Source organism: Myxocyprinus asiaticus, chromosome 28, assembly GCF_019703515.2.
Source record: "Myxocyprinus asiaticus isolate MX2 ecotype Aquarium Trade chromosome 28, UBuf_Myxa_2, whole genome shotgun sequence".
Taxonomy (NCBI): Eukaryota; Metazoa; Chordata; class Actinopteri; order Cypriniformes; family Catostomidae; genus Myxocyprinus; species Myxocyprinus asiaticus.
Window position 1 is genome coordinate 12,740,038 of NC_059371.1, and position 27,637 is coordinate 12,767,674.

Genomic DNA, 27,637 nt, shown 5'->3' on the forward strand with positions numbered 1-27,637 from the left:
AGGAGTCCTTGCCGCTAACTGAGGATCGTGACATCGACAGAGTGCTTGATCTGGTGGCGCTGGAGCAGTGTGTCAACCGAAACGGGTGGCTGAGGGGTCCAGTGCCATCGCCCGGTGTCGCGTACACAAGCAGTACAGCGGGCTGAGGACCATCTGGTGGCGTGTTCAGGGACCGGCAAATTTTATTTTTTTTCCTTCTCTCTCTTTCTCCCTCTCTCTTTCTCTCTCTCTTCTCCCTCCCTCCCCTTCTCGCTCTGTCTTGTTCTCTCTCCCCCTCTGCTCCCCCTCATCCTGTTCCTATTCCCAGGAAGCAGGGAAAACCATCCGGCAGCAGGACGGGCCGAAAGGGCAATATTTCCCTCCAGAAATGGGGGTCAAGTAAGTCAGGCCGGATGGCTCCCTGGCCTGAGTTGGGCGATGGTGGTATGTGGAGAGCAGGGGCGTGGCCGAACGATGAGGGATGGCTGGGGGAGAATGATCGCAATCAGCCAGGAGAGGGATAAGGTGGAGCCGAAACTGCAGTTCGAGAGAGAGAGAGATGCACGAAGCCTGTCTGTGTGTGTGTGTCTTTATGTTTATACATAGCTGGCTAAAAAGCAGTGTGTTTTTTGGTTTTGTCATACACTGAAAAGTGTTTATTAAATGTCTGATGTGGATTGTTCACCCGGTCCCTGCTTTCTCCTTTCCACATTGAGAACCTGATTTGCCACAGGGAAACACTGATGTTATTTGATGGCAATCTTGACCAACAATTTTGGAAATTGTCTTTCCTCATTCAAGTAAATTGGAGCTTTACTTGTATAGTATGCCAGTTGAATCAGTAGAAAATAGCTGTCCAGGAGTGTTACCAATATGGCCGCAGAGTGGACTGATTGCCCTTGAAAGCGATTTGCTCATGCTTTTTTCTGAAGCCACGTGATAGATTTCTGTGAGGAATTTAACACAATTTAGGTTGTTATTCATTGAAAATCTTCTCCCCTGCTACAGCTCTAAAATCTCATTCTACATTCTGCATACTGGAACCACATGCGGGAAACAATACCGTTTAGCCATCAGTTACATCAAACTTGGTGTGACACATCAACAAGCCATTTTTTTCATCTACGAGATGATTATCATTGAATAACAACTTAAATTTCAGTATGCTTCACACACAAAGCTATTATATGTCTTCAGAAGTCTTGGAACGAAGCATATGCGTCATATGTACTATGTATTATATACAGTGCTGCCTTTATGAAGGTTGACGGTCATGGTGACAATGAACTGTCATTTTAAGGTAAAGAACTACGCAAAGATTATTTAAAATGTTGATTTTTGTGTCCCATGGAAAAAAATAACAGGATACGAGTTTGGAATGACATAAGGGTGAGTAAATAATGATTTTTAGGTAAACAATTCCTTTAACATCAAACAGATATAATCAGGAGCAGAGTAAACCCCTCTCCATGCCTTAATGCATCCCCCAACTTTTTACATTGTTCTACAACCCTGGATATAAAACATCAAAAGATTTTATTAACATTACCAACACTCATTTCCAAACTCACCAATGAAGGGCTGCTGTTGGAGAGCTAAAGACTTTGCAGTCCATAATCACACTCTTCCCTAACATGGTTGCATACTCCAGATAATTCTGCGTCAGAATCAAAGGGGGATGATCTGCGAGAAAGCCAGCAAACATCAAACAGCCAGCATGGCATATGGTTCACTTTTTGTGATGTAGTTTGAAACCAAGTAATTCAAAAATACTCCCGCATTCACAATTAAACTGTAAAAAAGCTATTAGCATATAAAAGAGATTTGTTCTCCTGCCAATATGGAAAATAACAAACAGTGACAAAAGTGGTTTGTACACACACAGAGAGAGAGAGAGAGAATCATGCATGCACGTTTCATGTTTTTCTTCTACGTCAATTACAAATGAGCAGATGCTCCGCACCCTTAAGCCATTCCGTGTCAGCAAGAGCGTCATTTCATAATCAAAGCCTAGAAATCTTTAATAAGGGCCGCAATCCTCCCTTATGGTGCTATGATTAATTGATACATGTAAATTAGTCTGGTTGTGCATCAGTACTGACCCATTACTGCACTCTGAACATCACAATGCAACATTCATTGTCTTCCAGTTCACACAGATCAGTGTGGGATGAGAGGTACTCACTCATGACTAAGACGTTAGCATTAGCAAGTAGGGTCCCATGTTTGTTGGAGGCCTCACACTGGTATACTGCCGTGTCTCTCAGCTCGGCTCTATGTATGATGATGCTGTCATCGAGCACTTTGAGATTGGTAGAAGGGAAATCTAGAAGGGAGATCGCCAGGGCAAGTTGTCACACAGTTAGATTGCCATAAGAGCTATATCTCAGGAACTATAAGGTTTTGAGTGAAAAGTACAGTAGCAAAAATGTAATTCTCATAAAAGACAAGAGATTTAACAGTGGTTGTGTTCGTTGGTTTCAAATGTCTAGTTCAAAACTCATAATTAATTAGTAAAAAAATTCTAAAATCTAAATCTAAAATTCCAATATAAATATACTATACAGTTGTGCTCAAAAGTTTGCATACTCTGGCAGAAATTGTGAAATTTTGGCATTGATTTTGAAAATATGACTAAAACTGCCTTTTATTTAAGGATGGTGATCATATGAAGCCATTTATTATCACATAGTTGTTTGGCTCCTTTTTAAATCATAATGGTAACAGAAATCACCCAAATGGCCCTGATCAAAAGTTTACATACCCTTGAATGTTTGGCCTTGTTACAGACACACAAGGTGACACACACAAGTTTAAATGGCAATTAAAGGTTAATTTCCCACACCTGTGGCTTTTTAAATTGCAATTAGTGTCTGTGTATAAATAGTCAATGAGTTTGTTAGCTCTCACGTGGATGCACTGAGCAGGCTAGATACTGAGCCATGGGGAGCAGAAAAGAACTGTCAAAAGACCTGTGTAACAAGGTAATGGAACTTTATAAGGATGGAAAAGGATATAAAAAGATATACAAAGCCTTGAAAATGCCAGTCAGTACTGTTCAATCACTTATTAAGAAGTGGAAAATTCAGGGATCTCTTGATACCAAGCCAAGGTCAGGTAGATCAAGAAAGATTTCAGCCACAACTGCCAGAAGAATTGTTCGGGATACAAAGAAAAACCCACAGGTAACCTCAGGAGAAATACAGGCTGCTCTGGAAAAAGACGGTGTGATTGTTTCAAGGAGCACAATACGACGATACTTGAACAAAAATGAGCTGCATGGTCGAGCTGCCAGAAAGAAGCCAATGTAAAAATAAAAAGCCCGGTTACAATATGCCTGACAACACCTTGACATGCCTCACAGCTTCTGGCACACTGTAATTTGGAGTGACGAGACCAAAATAGAGCTTTATGGTCACAACCATAAGCACTATGTTTGGAGAGGGGTCAACAAGTATTGTGCTCCTTGAAACAACCACACCATCTTTTTCCAGAGCGGCCTGTATTTCTCCTGAGGTTACCTGTGGGTTTTTCTTTGTATCCCGAACAATTCTTCTGGCAGTTGTGGCTGAAATCTTTCTTGGTCTACCTGACCATGGCTTGGTATCAAGAGATCCCTGAATTTTCCACTTCTTAATAAGTGATTGAACAGTACTGACTGGCATTTTCAAGGCTTTGGATATCTTTTTATATCCTTTTCCATCTTTATAAAGTTCCATTACCTTGTTACACAGGTCTTTTGACAGTTCTTTTCTGCTCCCCATGGCTCAGTATCTAGCCTGCTCAGTGCATCCACATGAGAGCTAACAAACTCATTGACTATTTATACACAGACACTAATTGCAATTTAAAAAGCCACAGGTGTGGGAAATTAACCTTTAATTGCCATTTAAACCTGTGTGTGTCACCTTGTGTGTCTGTAACAAGGCCAAACATTCAAAGATATGTAAACTTTTGATCAGGGCCATTTGGGTGATTTCTGTTATCATTATGATTTAAAAAGGAGCCAAACAACTATGTGATAATAAATGGCTTCATATGATCACTATCCTTAAATAAAAGACAGTTTTTGTGCATGATCAGTCATATTTTCAAAATCAATGCCAAAATTTCACAATTTCTGCCAGAGTATGCAAACTTTTGAGCACAACTGTATACACTGGTGTCCAAAAGTTTTGAATAATGTACAGATTTTGCTGTTTCGGTAGGAAATTGGTACTTTAATTCACCAAAGTGGCATTCAACTGATCACAAAGTATAGTCAGGACATTACTGAAGTAAAAAAACAGCACCATCACTATTTGAAAAAAGTAATTTTTGATCAAATCTAGACAGGCCCCATTTCCAGCAGCCATCACTCCAACACCTTATCCTTGAGTAATCATGCTAAATTGCTAATTTGGTACTAGAAAATCACTTGCCATTATATCAAACACAGTTGGAAGCTATTTGGTTCATTAAATGAAGCTTAACATTGTGTTTGTTTTTGAGTTACCATAGTATGCAATAGACTGGCATGTCTTAAGGTCAATATTAGGTAAAAAATGGCAAAAAAGAAACAGCTTTCTCTAGAAACTCGTCAGTCAATCATTGTTTTGAGGAATGAAGGCTATACAATGCTTGAAATTGCCAAAAAACTGAAGATTTCATAAAAAGGTGTACACTACAGTCTTCAAAGGCAAAGAACAACTGGCTCTAACAAGGACAGAAAGAGATGTGGAAGGCCAGATGTACAACTAAACAAGAGGATAAGTACATCAGAGTCTCTAGTTTGAGAAATAGACTCCTCGCATTTCCTCAGCTGACAGCTTCATTGAATTCTACCCGCTCAACACCAGTTTCATGTACAACAGTAAAGAGAAGACTCAGGGGTGCAGGCCTTATGGGAAGAATTGCAAAGAAAAAGACACTTTTGAAACAGAAAAACAAAAAGAAAAGGTTAGAGTGGGCAAAGAAACACAGACATTGGACAACAGATAATTGGAAAAGAGTGTTATGGATCTTAAACCCATTGAGCTTTTGTGGGATCAGGTAGACTGTAAGGTGCGTGAGAAGTGCCCGACAAGACAGCCACATCTATGGCAAGTGCTACAGGAAGTGTGGGGTGAAATGTCACCTGAGTATCTGGACAAACTGACAGCTAGAATGCCAAGGATCTGCAAAGCTGTCATTGCTGCACGTGGAGGATTTTTTGATGAGAACTCTTTGAAGTAGTTTAAGAAGTTCTGAAATTTTTTTCTAATTGTAATAGTAATTTTTCAAATTATTAATGTCCTGACTATACATTGTGATCAGTTGAATGCCACTTTGGTGAATAAAAGTACCAATTAATTTCCATAAGAGCAAAATCTGTACATTGTTCCAAACTTTTGGCTGCCAGTGTATATATATGTGTACTATATATGTATATATAGTGTGTGTGTGTGTGTGTGTGTGTGTGTGTGTGTGTGTAATTTTATAGTGTGTGTTTATAGTTTTATATATTATTATTATTAATTTTTTTAAACTGCTGGGTACACTAGTGAACACACACACACACTGTCATATATTAAGGAAAGAGTCAATTATATATGAATGTTTTAACCAAAAGGTTCTTAATATTCATTATTTCGATATCTGTTGGGTAAAACAATGGTTTGATCTTTTTGCCATTTTAACTGTTTCAATACTTGTTTTAAGTTTCATGATTATTTTAGTTTTAAAAGGGCTGTGAAGTTATTGAATAACCTATAATACTATATATACTAAAACCTATATATACTATTTAATGCCAGGTTCCCCTTGTGACAACTTAACATATATGACATGACAACGTGGTCCACAATGGTCAACGTGAGTTTAATGAACTGTATCTTTTTTTCTTGGGTAATAACAGTGGAAATACTCAAATTTTTTAGTAGAAATAACATTAAGGTTTGTGCCTATAAATAAATTGACTTTAAAAAAATAAACACACCCTGAGAAATATTCACTATAGCAAAAACAAATAGCCCCATTCTCCTCTATATTCTAATATTTTGTCAGATAATCACTGTAGCAACTATAAACTTGTGGTTTGGCCCACAATATTTGGAAGATACATCATTCAATTTTGGTGAATAATATGACCTTTTTCATCTACTTTTGATATATTATTTCACTATGGTGTGTACTGTACAGTGTGCATAAATACAGAGTTTGGCTTATTATCATTGCTGTTTATGAATAATGCAACAAAAAAGTAGGAACAACAGATTATTTTCTCAGCAACTGCATATTTGGCAGTGGCTTTGAGCCGACAAATTCAGTGAGATGGGCATGACACAGGAGGAAGAGAGGGGTTTCAACACACCATCCAGGAGCCGTCCATTTCTCTTCCAGGTGATTGTGGGTTGTGGTTTTCCTGTAGCAGAACACTTGATGTGGATGTCAGATCCAATCTCTGCCAACTGAATCTTCACTGGCTCTTCCCGCCAGCTGGGGGGCTCTGAGAAACAAAACATGTACAGAGGATCAAAACAACACCCTGGTTAAAGCATTACTGCCCCCTTGTGTTTATAAATAACATGTAAACGTATTTATGCATTTGTGATTATGCAGAAGTTCAACCTGTAGTTTCATCCTCATAAAGATTTTTTTTTAATTATTACTTTTTAAAAAACAGGTTTCAAATTAAAAATATTCAGTTGAATAAATTCACAGAACAGTGGTGATGTTACTTACTCATGGAAAATTGATCAAGACAAAAAAAAAAAAAAAAAAAGCCCATAAAATTGTCTAGTCAGAGTTCCAACTTTTTGACCAATGATGTTCATGACTTTTTCGAGACTTTCCAAGACCATAATTTTCAGATAATGATTAAATAATAATAATAATAATAATAAAATGATAGAGATTGCACTCACAAAGAGCAATTTTTTGCTAATTAAATATTTTAAAGCTGAGAATAACTATAAAAATGTAAAGTTATTATAGAAGTTTCCATGACTTCTCAAGAGCTTTTAATTAACATTTCTTTTTCCAGCCTGGAAATCACAATAAAAAAATGTCCTGATATGTCCAGGTTGCTCAAAACTCCATAAGAGTCCTTCTTGTCAAATGGATGTGTTCCTTTGTTGACCAAAATAATTCTACTAGGTATTCTCCAAAGACAATAACTTCTCAGACTTCTCAGAATCATCTCAACTCTGTATAAAATGTAAAAATACATCTTTAGTACATACGAGCATAAGTGCATACCCTCTAAAACAACGTGAAAATGATGGACAGCTTCACCAAGAGAATTCTTGGCCTTGCACATGTATTTTCCTTCATCCTGTTCTGTGACGTCTGGTATAGTCAGAAGCTTTCCATACTTCATGACATTTGCGCGCTTTGGTAAGCTGTCCTTCATCTTCTCCCATTCTATTGTTGGCGTGGGCCTGAGAAAAGATCACAACAGTGTTGACTCTACAGTTGCTCTCTACAGTCAGTGGATAGGTTTTGCTAACGTGTAGTGTAAGTACTCTATTGAGTCGTCATAGAGAAATGAACTCACAGTCCTTCTGCGATGCACTCCAGTTCCAGCTCCTCTCCTTTCTTTAGGTAGGTTGTCATATGATTGGAGGGCACCAAAAATCTTGGTTTCCTTTCCTGAACTAAATGGGGACAATTGATAGTAAATGGCTTTGACATACAAATGATATTCAGGATAATGATGGATAGACAGTAACAGGTAATGCACTTCCTACAGAGTAAAACAGGAAATTGCTATTGTTTTTCACATTGTTTTCTGATTTTTAGAGAAGAGCATGACTCAGACTGACAACTCTGGAAATAGATGATGTGACTAGTGAGTGTTGAAACTCGACAAAGCTTTATCTTAAACGTCACATCTTGTGGCACAAAGAAAGCCTGGCATAATAAGCATGGTAAAATCAAGCACATACACACACACACACACACACAAAAATATAAATTAAGGTTTTGCATATAAAAGCGCACATTTTGCATATTTTACAAAATACGTTAAAATACAAAAATAATTTACCACTGATGATGCCATCACCCGCTTGGCTTGAATTTACTAGAAGAAAAGACAAGTGTGCACATTTTTAGCTCTTTCAAATGGTAATAAATAATACATACAGTACATAATGGAACATATGGACACATGCAAATAAAATTAAATAATATAGTATATTTAATATACTTTACTCTTCCTAAGCCACACTTTAAAAAACTTGTTAAATTATCTTTTCTGTAAACTAACTTCATTTTTCTTCATTTATTTTCGCAATGCTTTTTAACCAACTGGTCTAAAAGTGCTTTTAGAGGATGTATGAAGTCAGTTTTCCTAAAGTTCACACAGGAGTAACCGCAGGTGTAGCTTATCACATTAACTACTATGTCCCACTGACTATTAACAACGAGAAATTGTCTCAATTTTAATCCATATACCATACATGTATTCATTGATTTTTACATTTAAAACATTACTAACTTAAAAAGTCTTTCAAACAAAGGCACTTGGTTGATATTTTACTATCTAATTCTAATGCAATGACTTTCATATATTTTTATCCTTGTCTTAAGTTACGTTTTTAATATATATACAGTATATTTCTCTTTTTATTCCTTTTCATTCTTATAAAATTTTCACTTTTAATTTTACAGAGATTTCTGCCACATACTTGTTCTGACCCTCAGGGCCATGCTGGGTTTCTGGACAATGGTGCGTATCCTGGCAAAGGAGGCAAAACAGCAGTAGTCGTCGTGGCTATCAGTCACCAGTGTATTAGAAAAGTACAGGTTCCCATTGAGTGCCATGGACACTCTCTCATTCTGCTCAATGTGCCGAAGATCTGAGGACAATACAGAGAGGATGGTTAGATTATCATGAGCAGCAGGACACTGGAGAAGGCAACCATCCAAACAGCCCAGAAATGGCCTCTCCTGACAGACTGCACAGAAGATAACAGGCAACATGGGTAGAGCTCTGAATGCTTAGACATTCTTGTACCCATTGTATGAAATGTAGGTGGCTCAACATGAATAAGCTCCTCTTCAGCACAAGAAGTGAAGACATGTAATAATGTGTAATAATTTCACACCATAACACAGTGTGGAAAACTTGGCAGAAATTTTGGTTTGCAAAAGATTTGCATATACTAAAGAAAGTATTAGTGCTTGCAAGATAGCAAAACAATTATATTAACCCATAAGAGAATGTTAATGCTCAGAGGTTGCTCTTTCATAGATCAAGAGATTCTCCTTTATGGGATCAACTTTGTCTCAAACATTTCTCCTAAAATTAAAAATACAAGGAGAAATAAAACTAGAAACAGATGAGACAATTGAGTGTAGAGATAAGAAATTATTGTGGATTATAGAGCTCAGATATTTTTGGTCTTGGATGAATTTGATGAGAAATGTTCGAGTTCATAATGAAATCTCTGACTTTTGATTGCAGACTTAAATTTGAGCACAGTTTGAGACATTGTTGAAATCTCTCAAGGACAAGTGAGATTACTAGAATGCTTTTGTCAGGAGAAAAATCAGAAAATCATTAAACATAAACAAAAGTCTCCATTTGTTCTCCATTTAAACACATTGCTGAGGAGCCATTCTTTACCATTTAAACTGCAACATGTTTACGATCAAAACCTGTTATTAGTTTGGGCGGTTTTAGAATCTCAGTCTGGCGCCAATAAAATGGTAGTTATATTCAGTCCGTTGAATCATACAGTGTGGACGCTTTGTTTTTTGTACGACAGTCAAAGAGAATAAAGACAATGATGACTGACATTTCAGAAATGATGGCGTTTGTTGGAGCAGCTGAGCCAGTTTTGTTAAGAAATGATGTTTAAACTAACAAGTAATTTACTGGAATATTTATCTTTGTACATTCAGCAGAACCTTTTAATTAAAGTGACAGTACATTCAAGATAAAGACATTTTATTAGTTTGCATGTACCCTGGGATTCTAACCAATAGTTTTGGCATTGCTAGTGCCATGCTCTAGTTGAGCTACAGGAACAAAAACAATGAGTTTCTAAAAAGTAATTATAGCATTAAAAAGAGCCCTCAGAGGACAACATCATGCACCAAACTGATTTAAAGTGTCTTAAACTACCTTTGGTCATCCAGTAGAGTTGTAGAGGTGGAATCCCTTTTGGGGGGATACACTCCAAAACCACTGAATCTCCCTCCGCAACCACCACTGGCTCTATCTTCTCTTTGGGAAACTTGGGTACCACTGTGAGCAAACATAAAAACAAGGCAAATGTCATTGAAGTTTTTATCAGGCCACCAAGCATACAACTAAATAAATACATTTCTTGCTCAGTATTTTTGGCTTGTTTTCCAATATCTAAAAATCCATAAAACAAAACACTTGTTTTCAAAGAAATCTAACAAAATTTAGTGAAGTTTATGCTGAAAATAAAAACAAATCTTTGTCAGTGGTGTAAGAAAAGCACACTTAATGTAAGTTTCTTACCTCATTGGCAAATTTTTATTTTCTTGTTTTTTAAATTTCACTAAATTATGTTAGAATTATCTAAAAATAAAACTTAATATCTTATGTAATGTTGCTTCTCAAGTACATTTATCTTGTTATTGAAGGGTGTTTCTATATTTTTACTGGATTTTTTACACTAATATCTACAAATATTACAAATGTGTAATCTTAATTGATATTTTTAGGTAGAATTAACAACTTAAATTTGTCCATTTCAGTTGATTTAATCTTTATGTTGCAAGAAAAATAAAATGCTTTAAAACACTATATTCAAGTGCAGGCCCCTATCTAGCTTGTTTAATAGGGCAAAAATGAAGCATCCCACTTTGACATTACAAGTGTCCCAATTTACCAGTATTGTCTTGGTCAAAAGACGTTTTTTTCTTCCCACTATTTAGCATTTCTTCATTTTTGCTTTTGACAAAGAGACATCAGTTTGCTATAAAGATACTTTATTGTCAGGTTATATGGCATGCAAATAATAATACAAAATTTCCAAAGGTGTCCCACTTCACCCTACCCATATTCACCCTACTGTAGGGAGAATTGATATAAAATGAATGTGTACACTATAGTCCAGATAAATTGGTACTGAAGGAATTTTACGAGTAATGCTTCATATCGAAATCTCTGATGTTTGATGGCAGACTTTGGTATCTTGGTAAATCTGAGCATGGTTTTTTGTTATTGTTCAGACCTAGTCAGAAACTGTAAAGGAATCATGAGATTACTAGGACATTTTTTTTTATTTTTTTTTGCAGGTGAATGATCTGAGCGGTCTACGTTAGTAGAAACAATTGTGATATCGCAATTGTGATTTTTTTCTAATGGGGTTGCATAAATTGGTCCTTTTGTTCAGAAAGAATGGAGCAGCTAGTCGGCCTGAAGTAGCTGATTGCAGCAGCCAAGGTGGAATGAATTGTTAGATATGGGATTGAATATAATGCATGTTTAGGCATGTAACACAGAATGAGTGTTTTGAACTGAATTCTTCCCAAAACTTTCAGGCGCTGAAGAAACCTGAGCAAAGGTAAAGATGTGACATGAGAAGATTTATGGAGATTAAAAACAAGTTGAGCAGCATCATGTTTGATGTGCTCAAGGGGACACATTGAATATGCAAATTCATTTTTTTCTAGAAGAGATCTCAGGAAATTCAAGATTCATGAGCTTCTTTGAATTCTACTGTATAAGTTTCATGGCGTTGTCTGAAAGGGAGGTGTGTATGAAAAATTACTTACTAGGCACAATAAATTCTTTTTCCTCTGATATTGCAGTTCCAAGCTTGTTGGAGGCATAACACCTGTACTTTCCCTGGTATTTCACTATATCTTTACCATTAGGTATCACAAAAGACCCACTACTCTCTTTCGTTTTGAGTCGAGGGTCTTTATGTGGGTCAAAATCCATTCCGTCTTTAGTCCAACGGTACCTGTTCAATCAAAAACACACAATATGCAACTTTCAACAACATAACACTTTCATTACACTTATTAGACATGCATGTGAGCTGATTCCAAATAAAATGACACATTAAGTCAAATGCATGGAAAACTTGCATGGACATTCTAACAGATTTCTCCTTTTGTGTTTCACAGAAAGTCATACGGCTTACAACAAGTGAGTGAGTGAGGGTGAGTAAATGATGACTGAATTGTAATTTTTGGGTGAACTATCCCTTTAAATGTCTGATGAAAGTCGGGAACAGGAAATGTTCTATATTCATAAATGCAGGAGATCTAACTCACGTAGGTCTTGGGTTGCCTTTGGCTTCACACTTGAATAGGAAGCTCTCATCATACGGCAAGGCAATCAGATGGCCAGAGGTCTGACTGGTGATAGTTGGCAGCTGTTCCACTACAGGAAGCAGGTCACAAGATCAGAGCATCACTGTTAACATGGTAAAGATGGCAATTTGTACTTAACAGGAAACTCCTCTTTCTGGAGTTAATTGCACAGTAACAAGAAAATGTGTGAATCTCATGAACATACTGGGGTCATATTCCACCCCAAAATCAAAATCACATAATAAGAAACTATATTTTGCATAAGGAAAATTAAGCATTTTAGGACCCTATAGATATATATATATATTTTTTTATTATTTTCATGACAAGAAGACCCCCCACCCCCAATCATTACCATAAAAAATAAAATAAAAAAATCCTTATAAGCACAAAGTGAAAAGAAAAAAAAAAAAGCATTGTAAAGTTATTATTTTACTTTAATACAATGTAATATTACTGTATTCGAGTAATTAGAAACTAATGAGATTCAACATTGACAATAATGGCAATAAAAAAACAAAAAAAACAAAAACAAAACTTGAAAGTAAAATGTCTGGCCGCATTATGGTAATGAACATTTTAGGGAATGTGCTTAATTGTCATGGAAATACTGACAAAAGAGGCTTCATTTAATTTATGAAAAATACAGTATCATTTCTTTTATATTTTCTTATGATTTTCAGGTGAAATATGACCTGGACATGTTTTTGTGAGCAGTGTTGGGTGTAATCTGATTACTAAGTAATTAGATACTGTAATATAATTCATTTTAGTCAAAAGGTAGTGTAACACATTACAAATTAAATCATTGTAATCAGATTATAGTTAATGTTTATAAAATAATATTATTTTTGAAGAATACATTTAAATGGGTCATGACATAGGCTATTATTATAATCATAATGATCATTTTGCAACAAACAAATGGAGGCTAAAGAGTAAAATTGTTAAAGAACCATTTCTGGGGCTTTACTGAATTATGAGACACATGACAATTCACCTGTAATCCCAAAGTCATTGCATGTTATTTGCATATGCATAAGGGGGGGGGGCGATGAGAATTTACAATTTGCGCGTGTTCTGCGAGACACGATCGAGCTGTGCATGATGGCGCCAAACCGCAAATGAACTTCTGAACAAAAAAGCAAATCAAACGTGCTTTGCTGGCATATCATTTGTCTGTTCTTCAAAATATAATCAGGTGTGTTTCCTCAAGCACGCGTCTTTGTATCTACTGGCATTTCTTGTTGAGGTAAATGTGTGAAAATACCCGCCACTGCGCATGAATACCCTGGCTGTTAGATTATAAATATTGCAGAGCACGACACGTAGCCTAGTTTACAGCATCAAACAGTTTGATAAGCCTTTTTACAGCTAAACTGTTTATTAAAGCAGTGTCAGACAGAATCTGCAGAATGATTTCCGACAAATATTCTCCACAACACCTCTCAAATGAACTTTTGGATTAAGCATAATAACAGGAACATTGATCACAGCAGAGGATTCTGACATACAACAGTGAACAAATGGCGCTTCACGGCTGTAACAGCAGTGTATTAAAGGACTAAACATAAAGATTAAAGAGACAAAACTTCTCAGAGAGAAAATCTGTTAGTATGGAACTCTGCACAAATATAGCTTCATATCTTATCTATGAATCATTGTAGCATTAAGATAAAAAAAATTTTTTTTTTAAATAAAATATATATTTTTCATCAGGGAGACGATTTTAAAATTGCGATTTGTAACAGAATAGATTTTTTTCCCAGCCCTATTTCTGACAGAGGGTCAGAACGTGTTTGACACATTTTTATTTTGTACAAATATATATGACTGTTTATGTGCAAAAAAACTTTACTAATATTTTAAGTAAACCTCAAGGAATATGTTAAAATAATTAAAACAAAAAGGCATGTCATCTGTTTGTGTTTCTGTGACAGCTGAATGGGCAATTAAAATAAAACAACAGGAAATATAGACAATATTCTGAATCTGTGAGCAGAATTTTTTATTTTTTTTCAATCAAAATTGTTTTAGAAAGAAACCTAAAAGTAAATTAATTAGTTCCCCATCTGTCACAAACTCGACGTTGTGTCGATGTAGTGACACTAGGGGTCACTCTTGGGAGCCCAAAACACCTCTGATCTTTTGAAAAAAGGCCAATGAGAAATGGCGAGTGGAATTTGCATGCCACTCCCCTGGACATACCATTATAAAAGGAGCTGGTACGTAACCACTCATTCAGATTTTCTCTTTGGGGCCCAGCGGTTGCATTCAGTGCACTGAATACAATTCCTCTAGATATATATAAAAAAAAAAAAAACTCATCTTGCTAAAGACATCTTGCTGGATTTGATGCCGCATTTCAGCGGCTTCTCCCCCTCTGTGCCTGTGCAGTGCTGAGAACGCCCCTGGGCGCTTTGGCAGAGCAAAAAAAAAAAAGAGTATATTCTGAAAAGAGTATATTTTCTATTCATAAAAGAGCGGCATACACGGAACGTCTTTTTAAAGATGCCTTTCCATTTGTGTGATAATCCTGGTTGCGGTCGCTATCTCTCCGCTTCCGATGGCCACGATTGCTGTCTTACGTGTCTGGGCGCTGCCCACGTGGAGACATCGTTCGTGGATGGATCATGTCCTCATTGCAAGAACATGACCATGGCACCGTTGCGGTCGCGGCTTGCAATTGTAAGAAAGCAAGCCACCCCAGCGGCTCCCTCCCTCGGTCCTTCTACCTATGGGTATGAGGACATGCCGGTTAGCACTGGGGGTGATTTGGGGACCTCAATGGGACCACCTCCACCAGGTATCCCCCCACTGACCTACCATTGCCCAGCATGCTCGCTTGCCCCGATCGCATGCTCGGACGAGATCACCGGCTCGTCTCAGGGCGGGTTCAACATCTCGTCTGGCACCTCGGAAGATGATGAGCTCTCGAGCGCAGCATCATAGAGCGGGCTCGTCCGGTCTGACACTGAGGCTTCAGCTGGGCTTCCTCCTTTGGGAATGGTCGCCCAGTCTCAGGCAGACGTGGAAATGACGGACATGATTTCCAGGGCGGCCACGAGCGTCGGGCTAGAGTGGAACCCTCCACTCTCCCCTGAACCCTCATGGCTCGAAGATTGGTTCCTGGGCCCCCATTCCTTTCTTCCCAGAATTGCATGAGGAGCTGACAAGGTCGTGGGATGCACCTTTTACTGCCCGGTCCCGATCTTTCAGCTCCCCCACTCTCGCTACCCTCGATGGTGGAGCGTCCAGGGGGTATTCGGTGATCCCCCAGGTGGAAAAGGCACTCGCGGTGCACTTGTGTCCGCAGAGCGCTGCCACCTGGCGCGGGTGCCCGAAGCTCCCATCCAAGGCCTGTAGGTTGCCGCTGGACAAGCCGCCTCCGCCCTGCTCACCATGGCTCTCCTGCAAGTACACCAAGCCAAGGTGCTAAAAGAACTGCACGAGTTCTGACCCGGGATTGATGCAGGAACGGCGACCGAGCTTGCTCTCCGGGCGACGAAGGTCACAGCGCGGTCTCTCGGGCAGGCAATGTCCACTCTCGTGGTCCAGGAGTGCCACCTCTGGCTCAACTTGGTAGAGATGCAAGAGGCTGACAAGGCACGGTTCCTTGACGCCCATCTCCCAGGTTGGTCTGTTCGGCGACACCGTCGAGGACTTTGCCCAGAAGTTCTTGACGGTGAAGAAGCAGATGGAGGCTATAAAGCACATCCTACCTCGGCACGGCTCAAGATCCCGCAACCCATCTGCTTGTTGCCAAGGGCGTCTCCCTGCAGCAACATCTCTGGCTCCGCCGCAGCCCGCCCCCATGGCCCAGCCCCGGCATGCAGCCCATCGCAGGAAGCAGATGCCTCCCGTCTCACGGCCGGCCACCAAGAACCCGAGGAAGGCTTCAAAACGCCCCTGAGACAGGCGACCCAGGGGCAAGGAGACCCATCCCTCTGGAGCCGGTGCACAGACCACTCCATCCCCCAGTGGAGGGCTGGGAGGAGAATCTTTTGTTTCTTTTTTCGCTGCATGCCCCAGAGGCTGCGGTACCCAAAGTTTCAGCAAAAGAGCAGTTTCCTTGTTTCCTAGGTCACAAGTCTGGTGTGCACGGCCGTCATCATGACCGCCGTCCACAGTTCCTTTTTGGCAGGGTTGGCGCTCCAGCAGCGGACCCCACGCCCCTGGGCGCCCAGCTGTGGCTCGAAGTGGCACCTCGATCTCCGCCCCGCCGCAAGGCCCCACCCACCGGTACGTCCGATACAATTATCCCCTTGGTCCCCCTCACCCGGAGTTTGGACGCGTGGCTCGCGCTCTCCAACCCGTCGCGCCGGCTGACCCGGACCGTCCGACTCGGCTACACGATTCAGTTCACCAGTCGCCCGCCCCAGTTCAGTGGCATCCACTTCACCTCGGTGAAGGGCGAGAATGCCGCTACCTTGCGTGCGGAGATCGCGACCCTCCTGAGCAAGGGCGCGATAGAGCCTGTCCCTCCAGCCGAGATGAGGAAAGGGTTCTACAGCCCTTACTTCATCGTACCAAAGAAAGGCGTTTGGTTGCGACCAATTCTGGACCTGCGAGTAATGAACCGGGCCTTGCACAGACTCCCGTTCAAGATGCTGATGCAAAAATGCATTCTAGCGAGCGTCCGACATCTAGATTGGTCCGCGGCGGTAGACCTGAAGGACGTGTACTTCCACGTCTCGGTCCTACCTCGACACAGACCCTTCCTACGGTTTGCCTTCGAGGGCCAGGCATACCAGTACAAGGTCCTCCTCTTCGGCCAGTCCTTGTCCCCTTGCCTCTTCATGAAGGTCGCAAAGGCAGCCCTTGCCCCGCTAAAGGAAGTGGGCATCCGCATTTTCAACTATCTCGACGACTGGCTGATCTTAGCTCACTCTTGAGAGTTATGTGCACACAGGGACCTTGTGCTTGGAGTTTGGTCCGGGTTACTCTCACGTGATCCTGAGACCCTGACCGGGCTATGTGCCCAAGGTTCCCACAACCCCTTTTAGGGATCAGGTGGTGAACCTGCAAGCACCGCCCTAGGAGGAGGCAGACCCAGCCTTGGTGTTGCTGTGTCCGGTGCGAGCTTTGGATAGCATGCAGAGCTTTAGAAGCTTCGAGCAGCTCTTTGTCTGCTTTGGTGGACAGCGGAAAGGAAGCGCTGTCTCCAAACAGAGGATCTCCCACTGGGTCATTGACACCATCGCTATGGCATATCAAGCTCAGGACATGCTACCCCCTGCGGGGTTACGAGCCCACTCTACCAGGAGTGGCAGCCTCCTGGGCCCTGGCCACTGGCGCCTCTTTGGCAGACATCTGCAGAGCAGCGGGCTGGGCAACACCCAACACCTTTGCGAGGTTCTACAATCTACAGGTTGAGTTGGTTTTGTCCCGTGTAGTTGCAAACACAAGCAGGTAAGTTCCGGGATAGCTGGCCGGGTGTACCGCTTGCGCATAGCGAAAGAATAGCGAAAGAATGGTAAAAATACATTAATAATTATATTACTAATCAGTAACTGCAAATTTAGCCAATGTGAAAGCATTATTAAATTTTTTCATTGTGGATTAAAGAACAACTGTGTAAGAAGCTGTGTTAGTTACAATAGTGTTTGGTTTCATTGGCCTATTTAGTCTCTTGACTCCCAGTAGTGTTCACAGACTGTGATCCCTGGATGACATCCTCCTTAGCCCTGTTGCAGTCCAGTTTGCGGAGAAACTCGCTGCCGGCTCAGTAAGTGGGCTGGTCGACTACATCGACACAACGTCGAGTGAGTGACAGATAGGGAACGTCATGGTTATTTTCGGAACCTCCGTTCCCTGATGGAGGGAACGAGATGTTGTGTCCCTCTTGCCACAATGCTGAACTACACGCTGAAATGGCCGGGACCTTGTCTCGGCTCCTCAGCACAAACCCTGAATGAGTGGTTGCATACCAGCTCCTTTTATACCTGTATGTCCAGGGGAGTGGCATGCAAATTCCACTTGCCAATTCTCATTGGCCTTTTTTCAAAAGATCAGAAGTGTTTTGGGCTCCCAAGAGTGACCCCTAGTGTCACTACATCGACACAATGTCTCGTTCCCTCCATCAGGGAACGGAGGTTACGAAAGTAACCATGATGTTATGTGAATACATTTTCGATTTCAGTAAAGTAATCTGATTACAATTTTAGAGAAGTAATTAGTTGTCTGTAGTTGTTTACTAGTTTTGAGTAACTTACCCAACACTGTTCATGAGATTCACCTTTATAACACTGAAGAAAAAAGGGAGTTTGTAAGAACTTGTAAATGAGCTAGAAAAGTGCTAGTTGTCTGAAGTTACTCTGATAAGTCAAACATCTGAGAGAAATTTAAGTGTCAAGGTATACTAACCATGAGGTGGGAAATAAAGAGCAAATGCAGTGTAGAAGAAGGTATTCAGCAGCCCGACATAAAGGCCCCTGAGCCCCCTCATCCCAGCCTGCAGATGAGGACACCACACAGGAGGGTGCAGTAGAAGATGCTGTAACATCCCCTAGTGTCTTAGCTAGAAATGTTCACTGACTCCTCCAAGGCAAAAAACTAAAAAGACATAAAAGAGTACAAGAGTAAAAACTGGGAACATATTTTAACACTGTAAATCCATCTGTATTTAAACAGAGAGGGGGATTTGAGGAGTTGTTCTCTGTAGTCTTACGTGTTTTCAACGTTTTAGATATAGCAGGTGAGATGCTTTTAAAATATTTTCACATTAGGCAGGAGAGAGATCATATTAATGCAGATCATTGACCTGCCATAAATTTCAGGTACTGCAAAAAAATCTTTGGAATGTGGTAAGCATGACTCTCCCATGCAGATGTTAGTGTTTAAAGGGGTCATATCATAAAACATTTTCCCCTGAGGTTGACTCATAATGTTAGTCAAGTTTTTTGTGCCTTAAAACAGTCATATTTTAGTTTTTCAACACAATTTTCCTTTCATTTCTGGTTCCCACCGTAACAGAACCCATGTCTCAAACGTTGCTCTCGCAACACACAATCAGTTGCATTAGAGAGAAAGGTGCAGTTTGAAATGATGCAAAAATGTCTAATGGGGGATGCCGCTTGTCAGTAATTCAGAAGAATGGGGTTGATTTCAGGGAACTTTCAGAAACAACAATTTCCCATGTGATCATGTTGAAGTTAGAAGGCTTTCAAAGTACAATAAACTTTTATCTTAAAAGATCAAGGAAAATGTTATTCCTCATGATATAACCCCTTTAAAATGACAGAGAACTGGGGAGTTCACGTGAACATAAAGATATACATTTCTCAACAAAGTCTGGTAACTCAGAGATCGCAAGGCTGAAATGACAGACAGATCAGCTGGGATAAAAATTTCACATTGTTTATTTCGCTGACTCTGTGCACTGTTTGCCTTCACGCCTCCGTGAAGACTGATGAACCATGAAGCATATTTACGCCAGAGGCTCGTTCCACATATAATCGCTCGCACTCACAAGCTGCACAGAGTGAATCCCGCCTCTGCAAATTACCAGCATCTACCTCACATTAACTCTCCCTATTCAGGAGTGGCCAGAGGTGATGGATTCTCGCTCTCTTGCCCCTGGCTCATAATTTGGAAGCTGGGTGATTAAGTCTGTTCCTGTTTTAAGGAGAGCCATGCTTGAGTGATCAAAACACCTGGAAGGACTCAAGAAATTAGCATGCTAATAGCACTCACAGCAGTGATGCCCTGAACTGCTGACATTTGGCAAAAGGGAAAACATGCTTTAGGACATTCTGTAGACAATACTGTTGTACCAGCCGAAAATAAATATATATATATTTTCCACTAATGTGAACTAGCAAACCTTGACAACATTTTATATTTTAAAAATATGTTTAAAAATAGAAAGGATTGATTAAGATCATAAACGTATATTTCATTAAAATGTATGAGAACATAAACACAACTCTTAAACGTTTAGTACAGTGGGGTCCAAAAGACTGAGACGACTGAAAATATGGGATCCAAAATTTAATTTAAACTTGGAATTTAACAAAGTTTCAAGATAATGAAAATAATAATAATCATCATCATCATAATCTATTCACATGTAAGAACATTTGTGATATTGATCATGTTAACGTCTTTGTACAAAGTGTGAAATTTCTTGCTTTACAAGATGCTCTCTATCTATCTATCTATCTATCTGTCTATCGAAAATCTGGGATCCAAAATTTTATTTAAACTTGGAATTTAACAAAGTTTTAAGATACTGAAAATAATAATAATAATAATCATCATCATCATCATCATCTATTCATATGTAAGCACATTTGTGATACTGATCATGTTAACTTCTTTGAACAAAGTCAAATTTCTTGCTTCCATTGAAAAACACAAGATGCTCTCTATCTATCTGTCTGTTTGTATCTCTCTCTCTCTCTCTCTCTCTCTCTCTCTCTCTCTCTATCTATCTATTTATATTTAGCCATTTTTGAAATATTTAAACAACAAATCATGGTTGCCTACATGCAGTAAATGCATAATTAATGTTGTAACTAATCAATCCCAAACTTTTGACTGGCAGGCTTAAAAAGAGTGAGTCTGGTGACCTCTGCAGACCCTGACAAGTGACTGATCCTTCTTAAGACAACATGGAGTAAACCTCTACCCTCACTCACAAACATGCAAACAAGCATGAAACTCACACGTACACAAACATAAAACCACCATTCCTAAAACTTTAAATCTGGCAGTTATAATCTGCATCAGGAGTTATAGCAGAACTGAATACTTGCGCTTCAAATTATACTGCAATCGTTTAGCTACAGGTTTATATAGAATGAACAACTTATTGAAAAAAACAGCATGCACTGCAAGTCAATGTTATTGTTAATCTGAGCAGTAGCAGATTTAGGCATGGGTGACATGTGCCGTTGCCCAGGGCGGCATCTTGCAGGGGGGCGGCATGTGGCACCCACACATCTCTCACCCCCCCCCACACAACTTTGGGGGCGTGTTGAAGCGGGTTCCGCCCAGGGTGCCATACAAGCTAGAACCGCCACTGAATCGGAGTATGAGAAACTGGATATTTTATACACAAACCACTGAGGCTGAGCACAGAGAGATATTACCAGCTAACGTCAGTGAAACATTTTGAGGTTTACAGTTACACCTTTTCCAATTGCTTCACTGTCACTACACAACTGCATACTTTAAACTTTTAATGAAACAGCCCAGCAAACAAAACAAGGAAACTCTGTACTAACTTACACAAATCTGCAAGTACACATATAGTCCAGCAGTAATTCCCAGGGAAGCACTGATAGTATTAAACAGCATTCAGACAAAGAATCACAGTACGCTCCACAAATTCTTGCACATGCCTAAAACATGCCCCGGCACTCCAGCGAAGCGCTAAAGGAGATTCTGTGAAGAGACATATGTCGGCAAAGCCTCTCACCACTCTAGGAGGCTCAATAAACCTTTGACAATTCAAACAAAGCCTGATCCGCCAAGCTATTCACAGACCATTAAATAATGAACAAGGAAGTGTTGGAATTCCTGTCTACAACTCACAACAACACAACTTTGACATTCAAACACAGAAATCATGAGATGTTTAAAAAAAAAAATCAGCAGATTTACTTGGCCGTGAGTAAACCCGATACAGTAAAATATCTTTTGAATAATTTTATGCTCAAATATTATTTGCAAACAGTGAAACAGGGAAGGCAGACATGGTTTAATGAGCAATCAAGTAGGAAACTGCTTTGATTGGTGATAGTCTGTGTAGTGTGCATGTCAACAGTGAAAATCCTCTTTCTTCAATTAAGTCTACTGTCTTAATTCCTTAATGCCTTCTTATAGGTTCAGCAGATGCAAGCAGATATCATTGTCCTTTTCGAAATGCTTACTTGTTGACAAACAGAAGTAATAATTTTATGATAATCACAGTTTTTATGTTTCTAATGAGTAGAGTGTTCTGAGGTTTTTCATTTGTAGTTTTTTAAGTACTAGACATGGTGCTCTGTATCATGTCTGTGGGCTGAATGACCCACCTATTGTTCTTAATGCTTTCTACCACCATATGGCATGTAAAAATTACAAACATAGCCATAACAACAAAGTGAAGGACACATTCTCTTTACCTCTCTACACAGCATAACACACATAGGACAATAACATGATCCCGGACTGTGAACTATACACAAAGCATGCAAAGTGCACATAATGGACACAATAGGGCTGGGCGATATGTAAAAAATATTTGTCCTAAAAAATATCATGATATCCGATTACATCGTCAACACCCTGCCGAGGGTAGGTGATTTTTTTTGTTTTATTGATTTTGCTTTAAAAATTTAATTCATTTATTGAAACACGAAAAACAAACAAAAATACTTTTTTTTTCCCCCATTCAAATTGCACTTTAAACTACACGAAAAAAGCAATAAAATAACGAAGTGATCAAAAAATCTTATTTAACCACCTCCCCAAATCCAAACATTTATCATCTCCAACGACTCCATTTGCCATCACACAAGCATATGTCAACACAGATGGAAAATTACTAATAGCCTACAAATTAAGAACTAAAGACAATGGAGTCACATGGCACCGTGCAAGGAGCGGACGTGTGAGCGGCGAGCTCTGCGCACTTTGCTAATTTTAATTCTATTTGTGTCGTAAACGGTGAGATTCGATACACCCTGATTCTTAACTGTTCTAGGAAGACAATGTCTAAAAATTCAAAATCCTCGGGCTCTGGAGACATTAAAAGACACTTACGTGCTCAAGCTGATTCCCGGAATCCCCGGATTCAATTCGGACGGTGAACTGAAAGAAATCCGGCATGAACTGATGAATGTGTCTGCGATGCTGACAAAGGTTGTTGCAGACCTGGAGGATCTTGCTGTAATATGTCGAACGATTATTTCCATGGAGAAGAAATTGTCGGATGTCAAGAGACGGATTGATTATCTGGAGTCATCGAAGAGGGAATTAGATGTTAATCGGCTAGCGACCAAGATAGACTTGCAGCGCGTTTGGGAAAAATTGGAGGATTTGGAGAATCGTAATCGGCGAAACAACGTCTGAATTGTTGGAATTCCTGAGCATGAGGAAGGCAGAGATATGGTGAAATTCCTAGACGAGCTCTTCCCGAGTCTGCTCAACATAACAGGCCATAAGCTGGAAATCGAGCAAGCTCACAGAGTCCCGGCTCAGAGATCCATGGAGGGAGACAGGCCCCGATCAACTCTGGCCAAATTTATGAGATCATCTGATAAAGATATCGTGTTATGCGAGATGAGGAATAAAGGAAAGGAAAGCTTTCTTGGAAGAACCACAACATTTTCTTGTTCCCAGACTTTGCAAATTCGACAAGAGAGAAACGTGAACGATTCAGGGAATGCAAGAAACATTTACATCAACGGAAGGTCGCCTTTGCTCTGATGTTTCCGGCCAAACTGAGAATAGATACTAAGGATGGACGTAGAGAATTTACATGCCCACAGCAAGCACTGTCCTACATAAAAACATAGGAGTGAGTAAGCCTTTTGGTGATTTTCATGTTGCCGCCTAGTGGACCGACTCATTGAACATATACTCGACTGCCCGAGGAAGCTGGGTGCCTTTTTCATTTCTTTGTTCTGGTTCCGCCTAGCGGCTGGAGTTTGTTTTGTGTAATATAATTTCTTCGGGACAGCTTGTGGATGAATCTGCTAGTTTTGGGTGCTTATGCCTCCTCTTGCAGGACATTGGAGTGAGTTTGACTGCCCGAAGAACTTAACGGCCCTAGTTTTTTTTTTTTTTTTTTTTTTTTTTTGCTGGTTCCGCTAGCAGCTGGAGCTTGTTTTGTTAAGGAACACACCTTTGAGACAATTAAGTGGATGAATCTACATGTTTTTTTTATTTTTTTTATTCCGCTTATGGACTGGGGTTTGTTTTTAAGATTATCTTCTATTGTGTAATTCTGTCTTACAAATTTTTGTATAATAACACCGGACTTGAGCAATCCATCGGCAAAGTTGTCATGGGGACTCTCGTAGACGTACATGGACTGTTTGAGTTTAGAGGGATGGATGCCAGTTGGTGCAGTCATGCGCGGGGTTAATGCGCACATTTTTCTATTTTCTGTTTGTTTTGTTCTGGGATTGATTGTTGCACTAATGTTGGAATGTGGCCTTTTTAATTTTAGTTTTTTTTTAATATGTCAAAATGTCAGATGTTAATATGAGTGGATTGTCTTTCTCCACGTGGAATGTGAATGGGTTGGGGCACCCCATAAAAAGAAGGAAGGTTATTTCTTTTCTTAAACGTAAGAAATATGATATTGTGTTTCTTCAAGAAATGCATCTTTCCCCGCAGGAAGCTGAAAATTTGGGAAGATATGGGGTGGACATGTTTTCTTTAGTGCTGGCTCAAGTAAGAGCAGGGGAGTCATTACATTGATAAGTAAACATCTATTATTATTTTATATATATATATATATATATATATATATATATATATATATATATATATATATATTATTATTATTATTTTTTATTTTTTTATCTGCGTGTGTATTCGGGCTTTGGCCACAGGGATGTTTGTTGGGGGTCGGGTGGTCTGGGGGTCAGGAGGGGGGAAGGGAAACAATGGGGTTTAATGGTTGACTCTGTACATGAATGGTTTGCTTTGTTATATGTCATGTTGTGGAGCAACCAATAAAAATTACAATGCAAAGGGATTGGAGCTCATGTTGTGGCCAACGGGCAGGATGCCGGACCGCTACTCCCCTCAGATGCAACGGCCCAGGGAAGCCGAGCTGCTAGGAAGAAGCCACTACCCCTCATGCCCCAGACCATGTAGGGGTAGCATGTTGCGACCATCTGACCCCATACACTATACCTGGACCTTACCCTCTTTGAACTACCCTTCCTTCACATAGCCCCATGCACCGTGAGGACACCAGGTTCTCCTTTGTTTTGGACACTTTACCGTAAGGACTCTTTTATTCCCCTTTTATTAACATTTTATGTTTATTATTATGTCCAGTAAACACCTCTCCGAGGCTTGACAGTGGTGGAGAATGCGGGCTCTTTTGTGGGTAGAGACAGCGCAGTTGGAGGGGAGTGAGTGGAGATGCGACAGGGGCGACACTTCATGTTCTTGACATGACGCCTCCTCCCCTGACATCAGTGATGCCCCATCCTTTGGATAATCTGCCCTTCCTATGCTCCCAACAGGAGTGGGCAGGAGAGAAAGGAGGGGTGCAGCGACTACCCACTGGCGTCTCTGTAGGTCCAGGAATGGCGCGGGAAAGGTCTGGTGTGAGTTACATGTATTGCCAGAACTGCATCCCGGAATTGGAGCACATGTTGCAGCCAACAGGCAGGATGCTGGGTCCAGGCAGGATGCTGGGTCCGCTATTCCCCTCACACACCGTGGCCCAGGGAAGCCAAGCTGCTAGGAAGAAGCCACCAGTGGGTAGAGTCCGCAAAGGAGGGGCTCAAGGATGAGGCTCAACTCGAGCTCTAAATTTATTCCCCTAAGGTATTACTTAATATATGGAAGAAAATATAGGGCAGGAACTCTTGAAAGACTTAGGATGGAGATAAAGAGTTGGAGGGATGCCGGATAGACTTTTGCTAGAGTGAGGTAAGTGGTGACTTATGTACTCTGCAGCCTGCAGGTTGATTGGCAGATTAGATGAGCAAGCTCCTCCAAACCTTCGTTTAAGAACTCCTTTTAAAGTGCAATTATATGGAGCGGGATTTTGGACAAGCGATATTTCACTGTAGGCAAGGCTACCCAGTGCATTGCTGCAGTTAAAAAAACCAAGCAATAAACAAAATTTCCTGTCACTCATCATGGTCACTGGTTAGGCCAAACACTCGCATGAACCTGGCATAATCACGTGACCACCACATCTCTGATGGGAAATTAAACTTTGACACTACGAGTTCAACCTCAAACTGTGTAAAGATGTGTCACCTCCTACATGACATATTTTACAGAAATGATGAGCAGATGCTTTCAAAAACTGTCACAGCATCCATCTTCAAATCATGAGTCATACGTTTATGAAACAAGACGTGTCTCTCGTTAAATGGCCAGCAAACTGCTTTCTTTCTTTCTTTCTTTGTATTTGAAAGACTTTTCAAACTCCGTTGATAGCATATCTGTGTCCCTGAAAACAAAGCCCCTGCCTGCTGTGACAGCTGCCTTTTGACCTTGGTCTGCAGCTAACATGCTCATTAATTCAATCATTATTCAGGAAACTCTTTTTCTTTGCACAGGAGGTTAAACAACATCAGTCAAATGTTTTTGACAAAACAAACAAAGCTTTAAAAATGAAAAGAAAATCCAAGCAGGCTGGTGAGAAAATTAATAAGCATTGTCACAAAACATTCATTCATAGTGCATACTAAAACATAAAAGCACCTGTAATTAAAAGCAGGTATGTTGCCCATTGATGTGCCTCTTTTCATCTTGTAAATCTTACAACTGCAACGTTAGAGGTGTATCAGAACACCTGTCACATATGGAACCAATTATGTGAGAATCCTCAGACTGTGGTGTGTAGAGCGTGTGAAAAGTTCAGCTCTAAGGTTTTTTAGGCATGTCACAACCAATGTGTTTATTCCCACTCTCACTCTCTCTATCTCACTCTCTATCTGGAAACACTTTACAATAAGGTTTCATTTGTTAACATTAGTTAACAACATTAGATAACATAAACTAACAATGAACAATACTTGTATACATTTTGTTAAGCTTGGTTAATGTTTCACCATGTACTAATACATTTTTAAAATCAAAGGTTTTATTAGTTAACATTAGTTAATGCACTATGAAGTAACATGAACTAACTATGAACAATTGTATTTTGATTAACTAACATTAACAAAGATTAATGAATTCTGTAAAAATATATAGTTCATTGTTTGTACATGATATTAAAATCATTACATTATGTTAATGAATGGAACCTTATTGTAAAGTGTTACCCTCTATCTTTCTCTGTGTCACACACATACAGTTTTTTCAAAGAGTATTTGGACACATAAAGATCCCATGAAATGACTCGAAAAGCACAGTTTTCTTTCCTGTGTTGACATATTTCCTATTGAAACAAAAAGTTTCCAATTACAACAAGGGCAGGACATTTCGAAGGGCTGATTCCTTTTTCTAAAGAGTCAACTGGCTTAAGTTAAAATCACAAGCATGAACCATGATTTGATACTTGCTATTGCAAGTCAGTGGCTGGCAATTGGTCAAAATTTTGCTATTATCAAATTTATTACTCTGAGGGCACTATTTTCGTGAGTGCGCAAAGTGCAGGGCTATGACCGTGCGTAACGTCTTATCCAATTTTCGTGAAAGCGCTAATTCTAAGTGCAATGTTCGTGCCAGCGCAAAGTACAAGTGGGCGTGAGTG

The 27,637-nt window shown here is 40.0% G+C and overlaps 1 protein-coding gene across 8 annotated transcripts in view; it reads right to left on the reverse strand.

Annotated features, from left to right (window-relative positions):
* LOC127419264 (neural cell adhesion molecule L1-like protein) overlaps positions 1-27,637 on the reverse strand; it is a 97,936-nt gene that overhangs the window by 40,864 nt on the left and 29,435 nt on the right. For 7 of the 8 annotated variants that reach the window (XR_007893632.1, XM_051660529.1, XM_051660527.1 and 4 more), the window contains exons 2-12: positions 18,613-18,801; positions 12,208-12,316; positions 11,701-11,891; positions 10,073-10,195; positions 8,631-8,801; positions 7,988-8,023; positions 7,496-7,595; positions 7,198-7,379; positions 6,311-6,445; positions 2,165-2,305; positions 1,551-1,662 (exon numbers count right to left, since the gene is read on the reverse strand). Coding sequence is in view for 7 of the 8 variants with exons in the window: in XM_051660529.1 (XP_051516489.1) it covers positions 1,551-1,662; positions 2,165-2,305; positions 6,311-6,445; positions 7,198-7,379; positions 7,496-7,595; positions 7,988-8,023; positions 8,631-8,801; positions 10,073-10,195; positions 11,701-11,891; positions 12,208-12,316; positions 18,613-18,751 (1,439 nt within the window). In the remaining variant the exon portion in view is untranslated. The remainder of the gene's footprint in view (positions 1-1,550; positions 1,663-2,164; positions 2,306-6,310; positions 6,446-7,197; positions 7,380-7,495; positions 7,596-7,987; positions 8,024-8,630; positions 8,802-10,072; positions 10,196-11,700; positions 11,892-12,207; positions 12,317-18,612; positions 18,802-27,637) is intronic. The other variant, XM_051660532.1, reaches the window with a different exon arrangement.